Source organism: Panthera leo, chromosome C1 (assembly GCF_018350215.1).
Source record: "Panthera leo isolate Ple1 chromosome C1, P.leo_Ple1_pat1.1, whole genome shotgun sequence".
NCBI classification, from domain to species: domain Eukaryota; kingdom Metazoa; phylum Chordata; class Mammalia; order Carnivora; family Felidae; genus Panthera; species Panthera leo.
In genome coordinates, this window is record NC_056686.1 from 85120532 (window position 1) to 85138895 (window position 18364).

Below are 18364 nucleotides of genomic sequence, written 5' to 3' on the forward strand. Positions count from 1 at the left end.
CACCCGCAGCAGCCATGAGCACCCCAGCAGTGCCCCGGGAGCTACAACTGCCCCCGAGCCAGAGGGCCCAGCCCGAGTTCAGAGAACAAAGAAGACAGAAACTCAAGGAACATATGTTAAAAAGAAAAACGTTTTTTGCATACAAGGAGGAAAATCACATATCCAGTAGAGACCAGAAAGTGATGACCTCTGAGGGCCAGGTCCATGAAGAGACAAAAGTTCTGAAATTTAAAACAAAAATGGCTGGTAAAGAAAATGTCAGTGGACCTCCCAGGAACAAAAATAATATAACAATGGAAAAAAACTGTATTCCTTTAAGGCCTTCTAATGAACTAACCAATTCAACTATAGCAATTGATACACCTAATTCTGGGGATAATAATCAAACTGGGCAGTTGGTACCAATTAAAGATGACCCTCCAGGTCAACACATGACATTAAGCCAAGTGTTTCATCTTAAAAACAACAATAAAAAGAAACAAATAATGACAGAAAAACCAAAGCAAGATGCTAACATGTCCAAGAAGCTTGTGCTTGGATCTTACCGTGGCCAAATTGTTCAGTCTAAGATTAATTCATTTAGAAAGCCTCTACAAGTCAGAGATGAGAGTTCTGCAGCAATAAAGAAACTTTCGACTACAGTCCCTAAAGCTACAGAGCCTCTGCGCACAAACAGCAGCAGTGTGACAGTGAAAAGTGATAGAGCCTCTAAAGTGACGACTACCACTAAACTTTTGAGCACTACAATTCAGAACAGACAGCTTCTGCGACCTCCTATTAGAAGTCACCGCGACAATGCTCAGGACGCTGTGAGACCAGGCATTGGTAGAAGCTCGGCCAACGTTACGATTCAGAAAGGGCCTCTCGAGAAAGTACAATTAAACACAGTTTCATCTAGTGCCAAAACCGGTTCTCAGGATATAGAAAGAAAGAAGACACTCACAAGAAGTGTGAAGTCTGAAATCGTAGCCAGGCCTGTTTCGTCTTCTAACACCAAACTGATAGAAAAGTTGAAAAACATTGACCCTCGCAGGCATACAATAGCAAAAACAACTATTGTTAGAGCAGCTCAGCCCAAAGAAACAGCAGAAGAGAGAAAAGCTCGTCTGCGTAAGTGGAAAGCTGGCAAAAGGAAAGTCCTGAAAAGGCCTCCTAGCTCAGGAGTTACCCAGCCTGAGCCTGAAGGGCAACATGAAAACCCAGTTGGGTCCTTTTGGACTACCATGGTAGAAGAAGATGAACAAAGATTATTTACCGAAAAAGTGAACAAGACATTTTCTGAATGCCTAAACCTGATTAGTGAGGGATGCCCAAAAGAAGAAATATTGGTCATACTGAATGACCCGATTAAAAATATTCCAGATGCCAAAAAGCTTGTTAAATATTGGATATGCCTTGCACATATTGAACCACTCACAAGTCCTATTGAAAACATTATCACAATCTATGAGAAAGCCATTCTGGCAGGCGCTCAGCCTATTGAAGAGATGCGACATACCATTGCAGATATTCTGACAATGAGGAGTGAAGAAAAAGTTAAATACGGAGAAAATATTGAGGAGGCTTGTGCAACCAAGGAATACATCCATGAAGTCAGCACTGAAGATAGAGGGGTTAATCTAGAGTCAGGAAAACCAGAAATGGAAAAGAAAACTAGAAATGTGATATTTCAAGATGATGAAAAAAAGCAAGATGACAAAACAAAAGATTCAACCAATGATGTTAAAACCCCCAGTACAGAAACCAGGGGGAGTTGCTTAATTAAATATAATGTGTCTACTACACCATACCTACAAAGTGTAAAAAAGAAGATACAGTTTGACAATATAGATTCTACATTTAAAGAGCTAAAGTTTCTAACACCAGTGAGACGTTCTTGTCGTATTCAAGAGAAGACTTCTAAATTGCCAGATATGTTAAAAGACCATTATCCTTGTGTGTCTTTATTGGAACAATTAACAGAGTTGGGAGGTGAAACTGATGCTTTCGTATGCCATCCCAATTCAGCACTATGCCTGATATTCTCAGAGCCTGGAACAGCAGAAGAGAAATAAAGTGATGATGAGAAATGGGGGGGGGGGGGGAATGAAACTTAAAAATAAAGTTTTATACTTTTAGTTCTTACAGTTAAGCCTTTGATCCATTTTAAGTTAATTTTCATATATGGTGTGAGATAGTCTTTAAACCAGCTTGAAATAGTTTTCGTGTATGGTGTGAGATAGAAATCCAATTTCATTTTTTCCTTATGGTTAATCCATTGTTCCAGCACCATAAACTGAGAATTCCTCCTTTTCCACAGGTCTGCCATCTCATCTGTTTAGAAATCTAGTTCTGGGCACTAAATAGTGCCAGATAGTCTATCTGTCACTGCGCTAATCTCACATTATCTTAATTACTTTATAGGAATTCTGGATTTTGAGAGGACAAGTGTCTTCAACCTCATTCTTTTTTGTTCTTGCCCTTTTGTTCTTTCATATAAATTTGAGAATCTGCAATTCAATCTCCTTAAAAAAGTCCTGTGGGGGGCGCCTGGGTGGCTCAGTCGGTTAAGCTGCCAACTTCAGCTCAGGTCATGATCTCGCGGTCCATGAGTTCGAGCCCCGCGTTGGGCTCTGTGCTGACGGCTCAGAGCCTGGAGCCTGTTTCAGATGCTGTGTCTCCCTCTCTCTGACCCTCCCCCGTTCATGCTCTGTCTCTCTCTGTCTCAAAAATAAATAAACGTTAAAAAAAAAAAAAAAAAAAAAAAAAAGTCCTGTGGGCATTTGGTTGAAATTGCATTGAAACTATATTTTCAGGGCGCCTGGGTGGCTCAGGTCATGATCTCACAGTTTTGTCAGTTCGAACCCCGCATCTGTCTCTGTGCTGGCAGCTCGGAGCCTGCTTGGGATTCTCTCTCTCTCCCTCTTTCTCTGCTTTTCCCCTGCTCACATTGTCTCTGTCTCTCTCAAAATAAATAAATAAATAAACTAAAAAAAAACCCAAAAACCTGTATTTTCAATACTGTATCTAAAGATTCTTTGAGGTTTTCCATGTAGGTAGTCATATCACCTATGAATAATGATGGTGTGTTTGCCTGTCCAATTTTCTGTCTTTTACCTTTTCCTTGTAGAATCTGGCCAGACTTTCACCATCTGTTGAAAAGAAGCCATAATCGTGGGCATTCTTATCTTGTAACTGATTTTAAAAGGAAGATGCCTAATGTTTTTACTTTTTAGAAATTATACATATTCTCAATTGTCTCATTTATATCATAAATTCTTTATTTTTTTACAGTTTGTTTGAATCAAGTTCCAGATATTACCATCAAAAATTTTTTCACGCAATTTGCTTGTTGAAGAAAATGGGTTTATTTCTTGAGCCAGTTTTAGTAAGTTCTATTTTTCAAAGAATTTGTCTATATCATTTAAGTTTCAAATTAATTGGCAAAAAGTTGTTCAGGGTATTCTCCTGCTTTAAAAAAAGGTCTGTTGGGGCACCTGGGTGGCTCAGTCAGTTAAGCGTCCAACTTCAGCATGGGTCATGATCTCAAGGTTCATGAGTTTGAGCCCTGCATCCGGCTCTGTGCTGACAGCTCAGAGCCTGGAACCTGCTTCAGATTCTGTGTATCCCTCTCTCTCTGCCCCTCCCCCACTCACACTCTGTCTCTCAAAAATAAACATTAAAAAAATTTTTTCTTAAAAAAAGGTCTGTTGTATCTATAATTAGGTGCTCTCTTTTTAGTTTAGTTTAGTTTAGTTTAGTTTCGTTTTTGGAGTAAGCTCCACACCCAATGTGGGGCTTGAACTCACAACCCTGAGATCAAGAGTCAGATGCTCTACCAACTGAACCACACAGGTGCCCCCTTTTCTTTTAAAATATTGTGTATTTGTACTTACTTTTTTGAGCAGTCTTATTAGAAGTTTGTCAATTTTATCAGTTCTTTTATTTATTTTATTTTATTTTTTAACATTTATTTATTTTTGAGAGACAGAGCATGAGCAAGGGAGGAGCAGAGAGAGAGACACACACAGAATCTGAAGCAGGCTCCAGGCTCTGAGCTGTCTGCATAGAGCCCCACACGGGACTTGAACTCACAAACTGTGAGATCATGACCTGAGCTGAAATCGATGCTTAACTGACTGAGCCACCCAGGCGCCCCTAAGTTCTTTTAAAGAATGACGTTTATTTTGTAATGTTTTGCTCTGTGCTTTTATCTTTATTAACTCCTTTCTACTTTCTTAGTACTTATTTTCTTTTTCTTTATTCTTTTATTTTTTTTTCTTTTCAAATTTTTACTTAAATTCTAGTTAACATACAGTGCAATATTGGTTTCAGGAGTAGAATTCAGTGATTCATCACTTACATAGAACACCCAGTGCTCATTATAACAAGTGACCTCCTTAATCACCCATCTAGCTTCCTTAATCCCCCAACAATGTCCCTCCATCAACCTTCAGTTTGTTCTCGATCTTTAAGAGTCTTTTTTCCTTTTTTCCTCCCTTTCCATATGTTCATCTGTTTTGGTTCTTAAATTTACACATATGAGGGAAACCATATGGTATGTGTCTTTCTCTGACTGACTTATTTTGCTTAGCATAATATACTCTAGCTCCATCCACGTTGTTGCAAATGGCAAGATTTCATTCTTTTTTATGGTTAATATCCTGTTGTATACATATAAATATATATATATATATATATATATATATATATATATATATATATATATACCACATCTTCTTTATCCATTCATCAGTTGATGAACATTGGGGCTTTTTCCATAGTTTGGCTATTGTTTATAATGGTGCTGTAAACATTGGGGTGCATGTACCCCTTTGAATCTATATTTTGGTATCCTTTGGGTAAATACCTACTAGTGTGATTACTGGACTGCAGGGTAGTTCTTTTTTTTTTATTTTTATTTTTTAATATTTATTTTTGAGAGAGACACAGAGTGCGAGTGGGCAGAGACAGAGTGGGAGGGGCAGAGACAGAGGGAAACACAGAATCCGAAACAGGCTCCAGGCTCTGAGCTGTCAGCACAAAGCCTGACGCGGGGCTGGAACTCACAAACTGCAAGATCAAGACCTGAGCTGAAGTTGGGCGCTTAATCGACTGAGCCACCCAGGCGCCCCAGGGTAGTTCTATTTTTAATTTTTGAGGAAACTCCATACTGTTTTCCAAAGTGGCTGCACCAGTTTGCATTCCTACCAGCAGTGTAAGAGGGTTCCCTTTTCTCCACATCCTTGCCAACACCTGTTGTTTCATGTGTTGTTAACTGTAGCCATTTTGACAGGTGTGAGGTGGTACCTCATCATCATTTTGATTTGTATTTCCCTGATAATGAGGGATGTTAAGCATCTCTTCATATATCTGTTAGCCATATATCTGGATGTCTTCTTTGGAAAACTGTCTATTCATGTCTTCTGCCCATTCTTAACTGGGTTATTGGGTTTTTGGACTTAAATCAACTTCCAGCCTCTCTTGTATTCTAATAGTAATATTTAATGAAAAAAATTCTTTTGAAGTACTGGTTTCATTGCATTCCTTAGATTTTAATATGTAGATCTTTCATTTTGGGTCACTCTTAACTACTTTAACATTTTTCTATTAACATTTCTTCTTTTATCCATGATTTAATTACAAGTGTTTGTAAATTTATAAACATGTGTTTTTTGCTTGTTTTGCTTGTCTTTTTTGGAATGACTTTCTAATGAAATTCCATTTTGGTTTGGGAATGTCACCTGTATGGTAGAAAATCTTTGGACATTGTTTAGATTTGCTTTGCGACTTAGTCATTTTTTATGTTTCAGGAGTTCTGTAAGAAAATATGTAATCTATAATAATTGATTGAAGAATATATATTGAAATATATATGTATATAATACATAACTGCCATTAAATCAAGCTTATTAGTTGTTTTGTTCAAATCATCCTTATCTTTTCTAAATTTTCATCTGCTTGATCTAGGGCACACAAAGTTTTGAATATTTATATTTTCCTAGTGAATTCAACCTTTTATTTTGTAGTGATTTTTTTTGTCAATGATAATGCTTAAAGTCTAATTTATCATCAATATAGCTATATCAGCACTCTTTTAGTTGGTATTTATCTGGTGCATCTTTTCCATCTTTTTTATTTTCAACTTTTAATGATCCTTAATATTTTAAGTGTATCTCTTGTAAATGGGAATATTTTTTATTAAAATTACAATCTCTGGCTTTCAACTAGAAAATTACTTTATAGTTTCACTTCTATTAATTGTATATATGAAATTATTTCTACTTTCTTGCCTTAGTGCTTTCTTTATTTCCTGCTTTTTTATGCTGATCTAAGCGTTTTTTTTTTTTTTTTTAAATTGAAGTGTATCTTTCCTTAGTTCATTCTTCCTTTCAGCTGATTTAGAAGTTATACACAATGTTACTTTATTGATTACTCTTGAAATTTTAGCTTGCATACTTATCTTGAAGTCTTAAATCAATTTATGTTTTAGCTCTATGCCCAAAGGAGACCTTAGAATTCTGTGCCTCCATCCACCTCTTGACTTATACCCTTTTGTTGTCTGGTGTGATTTAAAAAAATTTTTTTTTAAATGTTTTATTTATTTTTGAGAGAGTGATAGAGAGAGAGAGAGAGAGAGAGAGGGAGAGAGAGAGAGAGGGTCAGAGCATGAGCAGGGGAGGAGCACAGAGAGGGAGACACAGAATCCGAAGCAGGCTCCAGGCTCTGAGCAGTCAGTATAGAGCCCATCGTGAGGCTTGAACCCACAAACTGTGAGATCATGACCTGGGCTGAAGTTGAACACTTAACTGACTGAGCCACCCAGGCACCCCTGTCTGGTGTTATTTCATGTAATGTTTTTTTTTAGAAAATTGACATGTTTACAATTTTTTGTTTGTCTTTCCTTCTTATATGTCAGACTTTCAGACTTTCTCTCTGATGTAATTTTTCTTTCTGAACAGTTTTGCTGGGGACTCAATTCTATTTGATGGTTATTTTCTGTCAGCATTCTGAAGGTATGACTGGTTTTTTTTTTTTATTATTTTTTAAATTTTTATGTAAGCTCTATGCCCAACATGAGGCTTGAATTCACAACCCTGAGATCAAGAGTCACACGCTCTACCCAACTGAGCCAGCCAGGCACCCCAATCCATTGTCTTTTTTATTTCCATTGTTCTGTTGAGGAATTTGTTTTCAGCTTAAATGTCTTTTCTCCGTAGATAATTGCAAATACCCAGGATCTAACCCAACTCTACCACTTATTTGTTACGTCTGTCACTTTGGCATGTCACTTTGATTCCCTAGGTCTCAATTTCTAATTGTGGTGAACATGAACACAGAAAATGTATACGAAAGCATTACCTAAATGCTTATTATTATTTACTCTTGCCTGGCTAGTTTTACCATCTTGTTCACTTCCTCCTACCACTGGAAGTAGTTGGAATGAGAGAAATGGATCACAGGATTTCATAGCAAAGTTAGAAATGAAGAAAGAAGGCCAAGGATTCTGAGAAGGTTAAGCTTCTGCAATAGGATCTAAGATATCAAATAGGAGTAGAGCTTTTCTATCCCATTCCCACTGCTACTGCCTTCCTTCAAATTCTTATTATCTCTTGCCTAGATTATTACACCCTTGTCATTTTTCTTGTCAGGTTCTTAGCCCTATTTTACCCTCCATATATTGCCAAAGCCAACAATCTAAAATGCAGGTATTAGTACTTCCTTGATTAATATCTTGTGGCAAGTCCCTCATATTGCAATGTCCCAGATTAGGTTAAATACATGGAATATGTGTCCCCAGAATGTCTCTGTCACAAAAGTAGTAGACACAATTTGTTAGGGTTAGTAGACAATGGTGTTTACATCAGATCACTAGGTTCATACCCAGTCTTCTAGTTAACAATTGTGAGGACTTGTAGCAAATTGTGTAACAAATGCACCGGAAAACAGAGGTAAAAATAGTAGTACTTCAACAGGTTGTGAATGCATGCAGTGGCACCCAAATAAATGCTCAATAAATGTTGTCTGTGGGGCGCCTGGGTGGCTCAGTCAGTTAAGCCTCTGACTCTCGATTCTGACTCAGGTCATGACCTCACGGTGGTGAGATCCAGCCCTAACATCAGGCGCTGCTCTTCCAGCATGAAGCCTACCTGGGATTCTTTCTCTCTCCGCCTCTCCCACTCTCACTCTCTCGCTCTCAAAATAAAACATTAAAAAAAAGTTGTCTGTTATGCTGTGCTTTATCATATTCTAATTTCTGTCCTCCCCACTTAGCTGTAAGATTGATATATGTTAAATATTATTTATATTATTATTGAGGATGACATTGTAATTATTACTTCTCAGTGTCTCAAATACACCTCCAACAAGTTCATGGTTGAAAGTGCCTTACTCTTTGCTTACCTAGAGGCTTGCATAGTATATGATACTCTGTTATTGCTGTAATTGAGCCACAGGCAGGATCAAGAAGCTGACTATTGTTTCTGCCATGGCCTAAGGTGAATGGTGTTAGTTGCACTGTTCTCGGGAGTCATGAACTTGCCCTTACTCTTGGCCAAGAGTAACCATAACTGGCTTTTTAGGTCATTATATTACTGATTCTGATTCTTCCCTTTTCCACCTATCCCCGAATTAATCGTGTTTCACAAGAGAAAACGAATACTATTATTACTAGTACTACTACTACTGCTACACCCACATACCCACACCCGCCCCCTTGTGAGTAATCACAGGCTCCTGGGTATCGAAGAACAGGCTGCAGAGAGGCAAACCCGACCAGAGAGAAGGACCCTGCAATGCAGACCTTTCTTACATCTTCAGCTCTAAATGTCTCCAGCTCTGGATACAGCAGCATCCTTGAGAAAACAGACATAAGCACAGATGTTTGCAAAGGCTGAGAGACAACTGGAGAATCCAGTTTGAGTTGAAACGTAGGCTTTCTTCAATCTCCATGTTTTGCTGTATTCGGGGCTCCAGTCCTCAACCCGCACATTTCCTACCACGCCCCAGGGTGCCTCCGGGGCCACCAGCCCTTCTCAGGAGAGCGTGGGATTTGACTGAATGGGCTTGGCACCGCCTCTTTTAAGCACGGCGTGGCGCGCACGCGCACTGCGGCTGGGCAGGGAGATCCCGGGTTCTGGACACTGAGTGCCGGGGTTCGTTTCCGCTGCCTCCGGTTTTCCGAGAGCGGGCGCTGCTTTCGCGCTTCCGCTAGACCCCCGCGGCCCCCGGCGGGGACGGGGGGTTTCGGAGCTGCGGTGCCGGAGCGAGCGTCTCTTCTTCCTCCCACTCGGGTGGAGGCTTTGTCGCTGCGGGCCGGGCCCCAGGACGCTCCCAATGGCCGGGCAGCGGGTGGAGGTGGATGGCGGGATCATGGAAGGGGTGAGTACGGGGCCCGAGGCAAGGCCGGTGGCGCTGCAACCCAGGCTGGGAAGGAGAGTGTTCTTGTCTGATGTTCTCGCTCTCCTCTCCCACCCGCACCCTTGGCAGGGCGGCCAGATCCTGAGGGTGTCTACAGCCCTGAGCTGTCTTTTGGGCCTCCCCTTGCGGGTGCAGAAGATCCGAGCCGGCCGCAGTACGCCAGGCCTCCGGTAAATCGGGGGCGCTGGGGGGCGGAGCCGCGGGACTGGGAGATGCGGGTGGGCGGGCTCAGGGCTAGGGGACTGGCGGTGTGGCTGGAGGGGCGGAGGGGCTGAAGGGGCGGAGGGGCTGGGGGGCGGGCTGCAGCCCTTGGGGTGCGGGGTTTGGTCGGACTTTGGGGCTGGGGAATCGGGAGCCCGGGTGGTGATGCTTGGAAGATCCTCGTCCTAAGGTTGAGGAATGTGTAGCCGGGCCTCAGGGTCCCGGGGGGAGCATGCTCTGGCCTGGACGGTTAGCCATAACCAGGGCTGTGCAATCTGGAAAGCCTCAAGGGGCAAGTTGAGAAAATAGGCCGTTTTCTCCATATGGCTAGAGTTCTCTCGCTTCCTGATGCGTTATCTTTTAAAATGTTTTCCCGCGTCATCGGGCATTCCGAGTACCGGGAGAACTTGCAGCAGCCGGCAAGATGGATCAGGGCAGAACAGCCTGCGTGGCCAGAGAAAATCCCACTTTTTAACCTGTGTATTCTCTACTGCTGCACATTTTAGAATCATAGCTCAAGAAAGGGCCCTGAGATGTTATTCTAGCTTTCCTTAAGACCTCTAAGAAGCTATGAATACAGTCAGAATTATTAGTTGTGGACAGGGAAACACCTTAACATTTGACCTTGTTTCTTCCCTCTGGGAAGCTAGGCGTGCCACTAGCTAAATTTGAGGTATGTGCTCCTGTTAGAAGGGGACCCAGGTTGACGCCAAACTGATTCCTTTGGGCATTGTAATAGATCAGCAATCTCTTAGAGTGTTATTTTATCCACATTTCATTTTGAAATTATTAAAAGGCAATTATTGATATATGTGCACATTCATTCCCTTAGTCATAGCAGTCGTTTGCAGCAGTGAATTTATTAGTTTGCTAGAGCTGCCATGACAAAATACCAGACTGGGTGGCCTAAACAACAGAAATTTATTTTTCTCATGGTTCTGGAGCCTGCAGGTCCAAGATCAAGGTGGTGGCAGGGGTGGTTTCCTGGTTTCTGGGAAGATTCTTTTCAGGTTTCTCTCCTTGGCTTGGAGATGGCCTCTCTCTTGCTGCCTCTTCACGTGGGCATCCTATGGGCATGTGTACCTCTGCTGTCTTTATATGTGGTAATCTCCTCTTTTTATAAACATACCACAGAGAATAGATTAGGGCTTACCCTAACTGCCTCTTTTTAATTTTTTTAAGATTTTATTTTTAAGTAATCCCTGTACCCATCATGGGGCTCAAATTTACAACCCTGAGATCAAGAGTCACATACTGTACTATCTGAACCAGCCAGGAGCCCCCAAATTGTCTCTCTTTAACATAATCATCTCTTTAAAGGCCCTGACTCCAACTACACTCACATTCTGAGGCAGTAGGGGTTAGGGCTTCAACAGAAGAATTTTGGAAGAACATAATTCAGCCTGAAACAGGTACTATAGATTATTGAATGACATGCAAGTGAGATTGGCTTTAGTTTTATCAGTTTTCCTCTTTGCACACTTCTCATTCGCAACAATGTATCAGCATATGTGTTTTAGCTAAAATAAGTGGTCTGGAAGGACCCCTAAAAGATGCCTACTAGCAGGCAGTCTAGCTAGGTACATAAAAACCCAAAAGAAGCTCTGACACTGAAGATAATGGCACTTGTTGTGGTTAGACCTTGCTCTTTTCTTGCCATTGCAGTTTTATAAATGGGTCATAAAATGTGGGGATATAGGCAGTCTGAATGCACACGTTTTGATGCAGTATTATGACCTGAAGGCCTCAACATTTATCTGGACTGGAAATGATTCGAGATTTGTGTGATGGGCAACTGGAGGGGGCAGAAATCGGCTCAACAGAAATAATGTTTACACCGGAGAAGATTAAAGGTGGAGTCCACACAGCAGATACCAAGACAGCAGGGTATGTGTCACTTATATTCCATTTAAATATGGGCTTTGGAGCTAGACCTGGATTCACATGCAGGTACTACCACTTACTAGACAAGTTGCTTAACCTTTGAGCTTTCGTTTACCCACGTTTAAAAAATATTTTTTTAGTGTTTATTTTTGAGACAGAGAGAGCACGAGCAGGGGAGGGGCAGAGAGAGAGGGAGACACAGAATCCGAAGCAAGCTCCAGGCTCTGAGCTGTCCAGCACAGAGCCTGATGTGAGGCTTGAACTCACTAACCGCGAGATCATGACCTGAGCCGAAGTTGGACGCTTAACCAAGTGAGCCCCCCAGGCGTCCGTTTTCCCCACATTTTAAATGGAGAAAACAGTAACCTTCCAGGGTTACACTTTATGTAGTTTTGGATAGCTGTTATTATACCTAGAATTTTCTTATGTGCATAGTATAGCATATTTGTTTCTTTTTATTATTTAGAAACTGAATATCTGAAAATGACTAAGTTTTTATGCATTGTAGTAATAGTAGTTTTTGCATTATATGTAGCATATTTAGTTCTTGGCTTACAGCTAATTATGAGTCATATTCTACTTCTAGTCTAAGTATTTTTGTTGTCTTTTTTTTTTTTTTAATGTTTATTTATTTTTGAGGCAGAGGGAGACAGAGTGCGAGTGGGGGAGGGGTATAGAGAGAGGAGACACAGAATCTGAAACTGGCTCCAGGCTCTGAGCTGTCAGCACAGAGCCCAATGCAGGGCTCCAACCCATGAACCGTGAGATCATGACCTGAGCTGAAGTTGGACGCTTAACCAACTGAGCCACCCAGGCACCCCTTGTTGTCTTTTAATAGATAACTTATGCTACCTTGTTTAGAAATTTGTAGGTTTGATCTTGGGTTTTTTTCCCCCTTTGCAAAAATAGATATTTAACAATTAAATTGAGCCTTTATCCTTTTCCAGGAATTCTTCCTTTTATCGACAAAACATAGAGAGCACTTTTATGTTTTCTGAGTTATTTGGCTGATTGCTGTTGTAAACCATATCTTTTTACCAAAATCCTATCCATTCACTAGGAAATTTGATAAAATAGGAACTAGTAATGGAAACCTGATACCAGTTTGTTTCAGAAACTGTTTTAATAGATTTTGATGATTTTAGTTTATGAAAATATTTAGTGATAATTGATACTTGAGTAATGCTGTGAATAGACCTCTGTGAAAAGGGACCTGCTGCCAGGCCCAAGGCAAGGTTTGCCAAATGAGAACTTTCTAAGGGGATTAAGGAATTTTGAGGTATCTTTCTTTATAGTCAGCATATTATTTTGGGTATTATCCTGTACGAAAAAGGGAAAGGGGATTATAGTTAACCAACTATCTAAAAATGAACTAAAATAGAATTGTAAAATTTTGAAGCTGCAAGAGGGAAAATAGAAACCATGTATTTCCAATCCTTCCTCCACTTAGTGAATGAGAGAATGGTATTAAGTGATTTACCCAAGGTGATGGAGTCAGAGACACAACTAGAATTAGAATGTAGGCCTTTTGACTTCTAATCTAATAGACTGTAAGAGAGATGAGTTTAAAGTTGTGAATCCAGCTCAGTTTAGGAGACTAAAACCAGCTTTTTCCTGGCAAGAAAACTTAATCTTACTTCTTCACTTTCTAACATTTTTATCCTTAACTGTGATTATAGTACCATGTGTTTTCTCTAGTGTCTACCTTTGTTTTTGCAATTTCCTATTCCTAAAATTAAGATTTTCTGTACTATTCTTAGAATCTGATTTTATCAGGGGAGTAGGGAGAACATTTAAATGTTGGGTTCCTCAGAGGGAATAAACACTGAGTCAAAGTTTAGTAGTTTTAACCTTACAGTTTATTGTAAACTAAACATTTTCTAGTTTTTTCACTTGCTCCTAGGCTTAACTCCTTAAGAACAGGGATTATATTGTATACATTTTCTCTTATGATATCTACCACATTATGCAGTCAGTAAATCTTTACTAAATTAGTGAAATGCATTGTCACTTATAGAAACTGTTTATTTCAGTACATATGCATTGTTACTATAAGAAAGTTAAGTCTTTTTGTATTAGAGCCTATGTCTAATCTATGCTTCATCTATGTCTATCTATGCTATATATGAATGTGACAGCTCATTTAGAAAATCTGACCAAGTGTTTCATTTTATAAAATATATTCTATAATTATGTCTCATGACTTCTCACATTATTTTATTAGAATGAGCAAACAGAGGTGAGTTACAGCAAAGATTATTTCCTTTAAACTTATTTCCATGTAAAATATTCAGCTGTCAGTCTTTGTGAAATGTTATCCTATCATATCATAAACTCCATGATGGTAGGATCTGTATCTTAACTTGATATTTGGAACAATGCCTTGTGCATGGTAGAGATTCAAATAAAATTATTTAAGTATTTCTAGACCTTGACTTTGTGTGTGTGACTGTCACTGTATGAATGTTATTACAATTTAGTTGACCCTGTTTCCTCTGGTGTGTTTTTTAGACTTTGCATTAAATGCATTTTCATAAATTGTACTTTCAAGAATCCTTTTATGAAAATGTTATAAAAATTGGGGCACCTGGGTGGCTCAGTCGGTTGAGCGTCTGACTTTGGCTCAGGTCATGATCTCACAGTTTGTGAGTCGAGCCCTGCATCAGGCTCTGTGCTGACAGCTTAGAGCGTGGAGCCTGCTTCGAATTCTGTGTCTCCTTCTCTCTCTGCTCCTCCCCCGCTCATGCTCTGTCTCTCTCTCTCCTTCAAAAAAATAAATAAATAAAAACATTAAAAAAAAAATCTTAAAAATGTTATAAAAATGGTGTCATTTAAAAAAAATATTTTTTTACTTTGTAAATTAAAGAAAGATCATACAAGTAATGTTTGATTCAAACCCAGATTTGCGGATCATTCAAGGCCAGTTCCTAAAATACTGTCTTTCTTTAAGATTTGGGATTTTAGGGGCGCCTGGGTGGCTCAGTCGGTTAAGCGTCCGACTTCAGCTCAGGTCACGATCTCGCGGTCCGTGAGTTCGAGCCCCGCGTCGGGCTCTGGGCTGATGGCTCAGAGCCTGGAGCCTGTTTCCGATTCTGTGTCTCCCTCTCTCTCTTCCCCTCCCCCGTTCATGCTCTGTCTCTCTCTGTTCCAAAAATAAATAAACGTTAAAAAAAAAAAAAGATTTGGGATTTTATCATTCAGTTCCTGGGGTGGTGGTGTTTTTTTTTTTTTTTAAAGTAAGTTCTACACCCAGCGTGGGGCTCAAACTCATAACCCCAAGATCAAGAGTTGTTGCATGCTGTACTGACTGAGCCAGCCAGGTGCACCGCACCCCTCTTTTTTTAATGGGGTATTTTTTAACTTTAGACTCGGGTGTATATCTGCCTTCCCAGTTGTCTGTGCCTCAGCGAATGGTGCTGTGTAGTAATACCATGATCTTAAGACTTTGAAAAGAAAATTCATTGAAGCCTGTTTTGCGTTCTCCTTAGGAGTGTGTGCCTCTTGATGCAGGTCTCAATGCCCTGTGTTCTCTTTGCTGCTTCTCCATCAGAACTCCGTTTAAAAGGTGGAACTAATGCTGAAATGGCACCACAGATTGATTACACAGCCATGGTAAGGGCTTGTGTTGTTATTGATGAACTAAAGATGATCTCATGTATTCTTCTGAATTTCCATTCTCTATTGAAATATATCCTGAGTGGTTTCTGTGTATGCCTGTTTATTTCTTTGTGGTGTGTAGTTCTGTTGTGGGAGAAGGTAAGGGACTGTGTTTACTTTAGATTTTGTGTTGTATCTTGGAACAGTGCTCATAGTGAATTCTTTTAAAACCTCAAGTGTAATTGTTGCGTGAATTACATTACTTATTATATACATCAGTCATTTTATAAATACAGGAATTATGTTTTGGAAGAAAAACTTCAAAACAAAAATTAAACATACATTTGACAAGAATTGAGGAGGATGCGGAGAAATTGGAACCCTCGCACACTATTAATGGGAATGCAAAATGGTGCAGACATTATGGAAGACAGTGTGGAGGTTCCTCAAAAAATTAAAAACAAAACTACCATATAATCCAGATATCCCACCTTTGAGTGGGATTATCTTCAGGATCTTGAAGAGATATTAGCATTTCCGTGTTCATTGCTGCACTATTCATAATAGCTAAGATGAGAAAACAACCTAAATGTCTGTTGATGGATGAATAGATAAAATGTGGCTTATACATACAGTGGAATACTATTCATCCTTAAAAAAGAAATTCTAGAATATGTGGCAGCATGAATGAACCTTGAGGACATTATGCTAAGTGAAATAACCAGTCACATGAAGACAAATACTGGCATGATTCCACTTGTATAAGGTATCTAAAGTAATCAAATTCATAAAATCAAAGAGTAGAATAGGGTAGAGGGAAGAGGGCAATGGGGAGTTACTAATCAACAGGCATAAAATTTCAGTTAAGCAAGATGAATAAGCTCTAGAGAGCTGTACAACATGTACCTATAGTCAACAATAGGATATACTGCATTTAAAAATTTGTTAAGAGGTAGATCCATGTTAATTAGATAAACTATAAAAAATTAAATACCATATTTTGACTATAAATTTTCAAAATGATGACACTCAGTGTTGGCATACTTAGTAGGAGAGAGAAGTGGTATCATCTTTCTTTTCCTCCAGGTTTATCGAGATGTAATTATTTATAGTAAAATACACCTTTTTAGTGTAAAGTTCTGTGATTTTTGACATATGGTTGTGAACCAGCCACCACAATCAAGATACAGAATTACTGTAAGAAATTACCTCAGACCCCTTTGTAATCAGTCCCTATGCCCCAGTTCTTGGCAACTACTCATCTATCTTCTGTCTTGGTTTTGTCTTTTTTTAAGAGCACCGTATGTAGGAGTAATACTGTATGTAGCCCTTTGAGCCTGTTTTTTTCCCCCACTTACCATAATTTGTTTGAGATTCATCAATGTCACTTGTTTTAGCAATAAAAGAGAAGTAGTATTCTATTATATGGATGTCCCAGTTTCTTCATCCATTCATCTGTTGAAGGACATTTGGGGTGTTTCCAGTTTCTGGCAATATGAATAAAGTCTGTATAAACTTTTACATACAGGTTTTTTCGGTGAATATAAGTTTTCATTTCTTTTGGGTAATCACCAAGGAGAGGTGTTGCTGGTAATAGTAAGTATAGATCTAATTTTATGACAGACTGCCAAATTGTTTTGGCTTCCAAAGTGGCTGCATTGTTCTGCATTTTCACCAGCACTGTGTAAGAGTTTCAACTATTCTGCGTCTTCACAGAACTTGATATTTAATTTTTTTGCCATTTTAATAGATGGTATAATCTTTTAGAATTCAATTTGATAGGGTGTATAATGAAAGTTAATCTCTCTTCACCTAATAATTCCACTTCAAGGAAATGACCCTAATTAAATGTTACAGAATGCAGCCAAAGATAAATGTTAAAGGTATTTGAGCAGAGCATTATATACTATAATCATCATTATATAATATATATAATTATGCAAGTGAACACTTGGGGAATGGCTCAGTAAATTATGCTAGAATTCTATACAGTTATTCAAATACTGTTTAGGAAGAATTTTATGATGTCAGGAAAAGGCTTTTGTTTATAATGTTAAATGGAAAAAATGAGGATAAAACCTTGAATATGCAGTGAAATTTCAAAGTATAAAAAAATTGAGAAAGCAGAATGGAATGCTGTTTATCAATATCCCCTAATTTCTTATGTATTATATTGCAAAGGGTTAGTTAGGAAATACTGTCCTGTGGAGTAAAATAACCACTGGGATCAAGGATCGTGAGTTCTGGTATTTTTTTCATTAGATAGACTTGCACAACCTTGATTAATTAAATGTTAAACTTTTAATTTTAATTTACATGTCAGTTATTTTATTTGAGAAATAGAACTACCCTACACATTTTTATATCAGTGTTTATCTGTAATACCTTCTTGTCAGCTCAGTGCAGAGCACTTTTGTTTAATAATACTGTTTAATACTTGTTGAATCAGTGAATATTTGTGGTTAACGTAACAATAAACTGATTTTCCAGGTTTTCAAACCAATTGTGGAAAAATTTGGTTTCCAATTTAATTGTGATATTAAAATGAGGTAAGTTACTTATTTGTTAGCCCTTTGACCCACTATTTGTGCTAAAAATAGTGGGAAGCTTAGACCTTAGAGAATTATTCTGGAACCCACTACTTCCTGTAGAAAATAATTATGTTTTATGGCTTAAAAACAGTAAGCAGCAGGCGCATGGGGACTTGAAAGCAGATATATATGGTATTTGCTTGTTTCTTTGGAGAAATATTTTCAAGGGAATTGCTACACTGAGGGACCTTCATACCTAGTGTTGTTCATGTTCAGCACAGATTGAATACTTTCTATGCGCAGACAACTGGACTAGGCACTGCAGGGTCATAAAAGGGATTCTTCCCACGGTGCAATCAGAATTATTTCCCTAAGAAGCACATTGGGCTTTCAGGTTATTTCCCTTCAAGGCTTCCCTTCTGCCACATAATAACAAGGCCAGATTTCTTGGTGTGGCATTTAAGTGTGCTGCAGTCCTGTTGCAGTTGACCTTTCTAACTTCATTCAACCTTCTCCATGTGTTCTTTTTTCTTTTTTTGGAAGAGAGAGAGAGAGTGAGCATGAGTCGGGGGAGGGAGTAGGGGCAGAAAGAAAGAGAGAAAAAATCTTAAGCAGGCTCCAACGCTCAGGATGAGCCTGACTCACCGCTTGATCCCATGACCCTGGGATTATGACCTGAGCTGAAATCAAGAGTTGGACACTCAACCAGCTAAGCCACCCAGGTGCCCCTGTCCTCCATGTATTCTAACATG

The 18364-nt window shown here is 39.2% G+C and overlaps 2 protein-coding genes across 3 annotated transcripts in view; both read left to right on the forward strand.

Annotated features, from left to right (window-relative positions):
* LOC122225933 (cytoskeleton-associated protein 2-like) lies at positions 1 to 9193 on the forward strand. The gene is made up of 3 exons (XM_042948625.1): positions 1 to 2039; positions 8562 to 8697; positions 9066 to 9193. Exons 1-3 carry the CDS (start codon positions 15 to 17, stop codon positions 9191 to 9193), a joined length of 2289 nt encoding a protein of 762 aa, XP_042804559.1. The 5' UTR covers positions 1 to 14.
* Positions 9107 to 18364, forward strand: part of RTCA (RNA 3'-terminal phosphate cyclase) — a 23684-nt gene continuing 14426 nt past the window's right edge. The window contains exons 1-5 of one of the 2 annotated variants that reach the window (XM_042953044.1): positions 9107 to 9360; positions 9469 to 9569; positions 11344 to 11487; positions 14973 to 15096; positions 17572 to 17630. In XM_042953044.1, the coding sequence (XP_042808978.1) occupies positions 9316 to 9360; positions 9469 to 9569; positions 11344 to 11487; positions 14973 to 15096; positions 17572 to 17630 (473 nt within the window). In that variant the 5' untranslated portion in view covers positions 9107 to 9315. Of the gene's footprint in view, positions 9361 to 9468; positions 9570 to 11328; positions 11488 to 14972; positions 15097 to 17571; positions 17631 to 18364 lie in introns of those variants that run through there. The other variant, XM_042953045.1, reaches the window with a different exon arrangement.

Bases quoted from the DNA above. Each gene is read 5' to 3' on its own strand.
- LOC122225933 (XM_042948625.1), top strand. From the start codon at position 15: ATGAGCACCCCAGCAGTGCCCCGGGAGCTACAACTGCCCCCGAGCCAG. The intron at 2,040-8,561 runs GCAGAAGAGAAA...CTGGCTTTTTAG, and splicing joins TATTCTCAGAGCCTGGAACA to GTCATTATATTACTGATTCT. The intron at 8,698-9,065 runs GTGAGTAATCAC...GCCTCTTTTAAG, and splicing joins ATACCCACACCCGCCCCCTT to CACGGCGTGGCGCGCACGCG.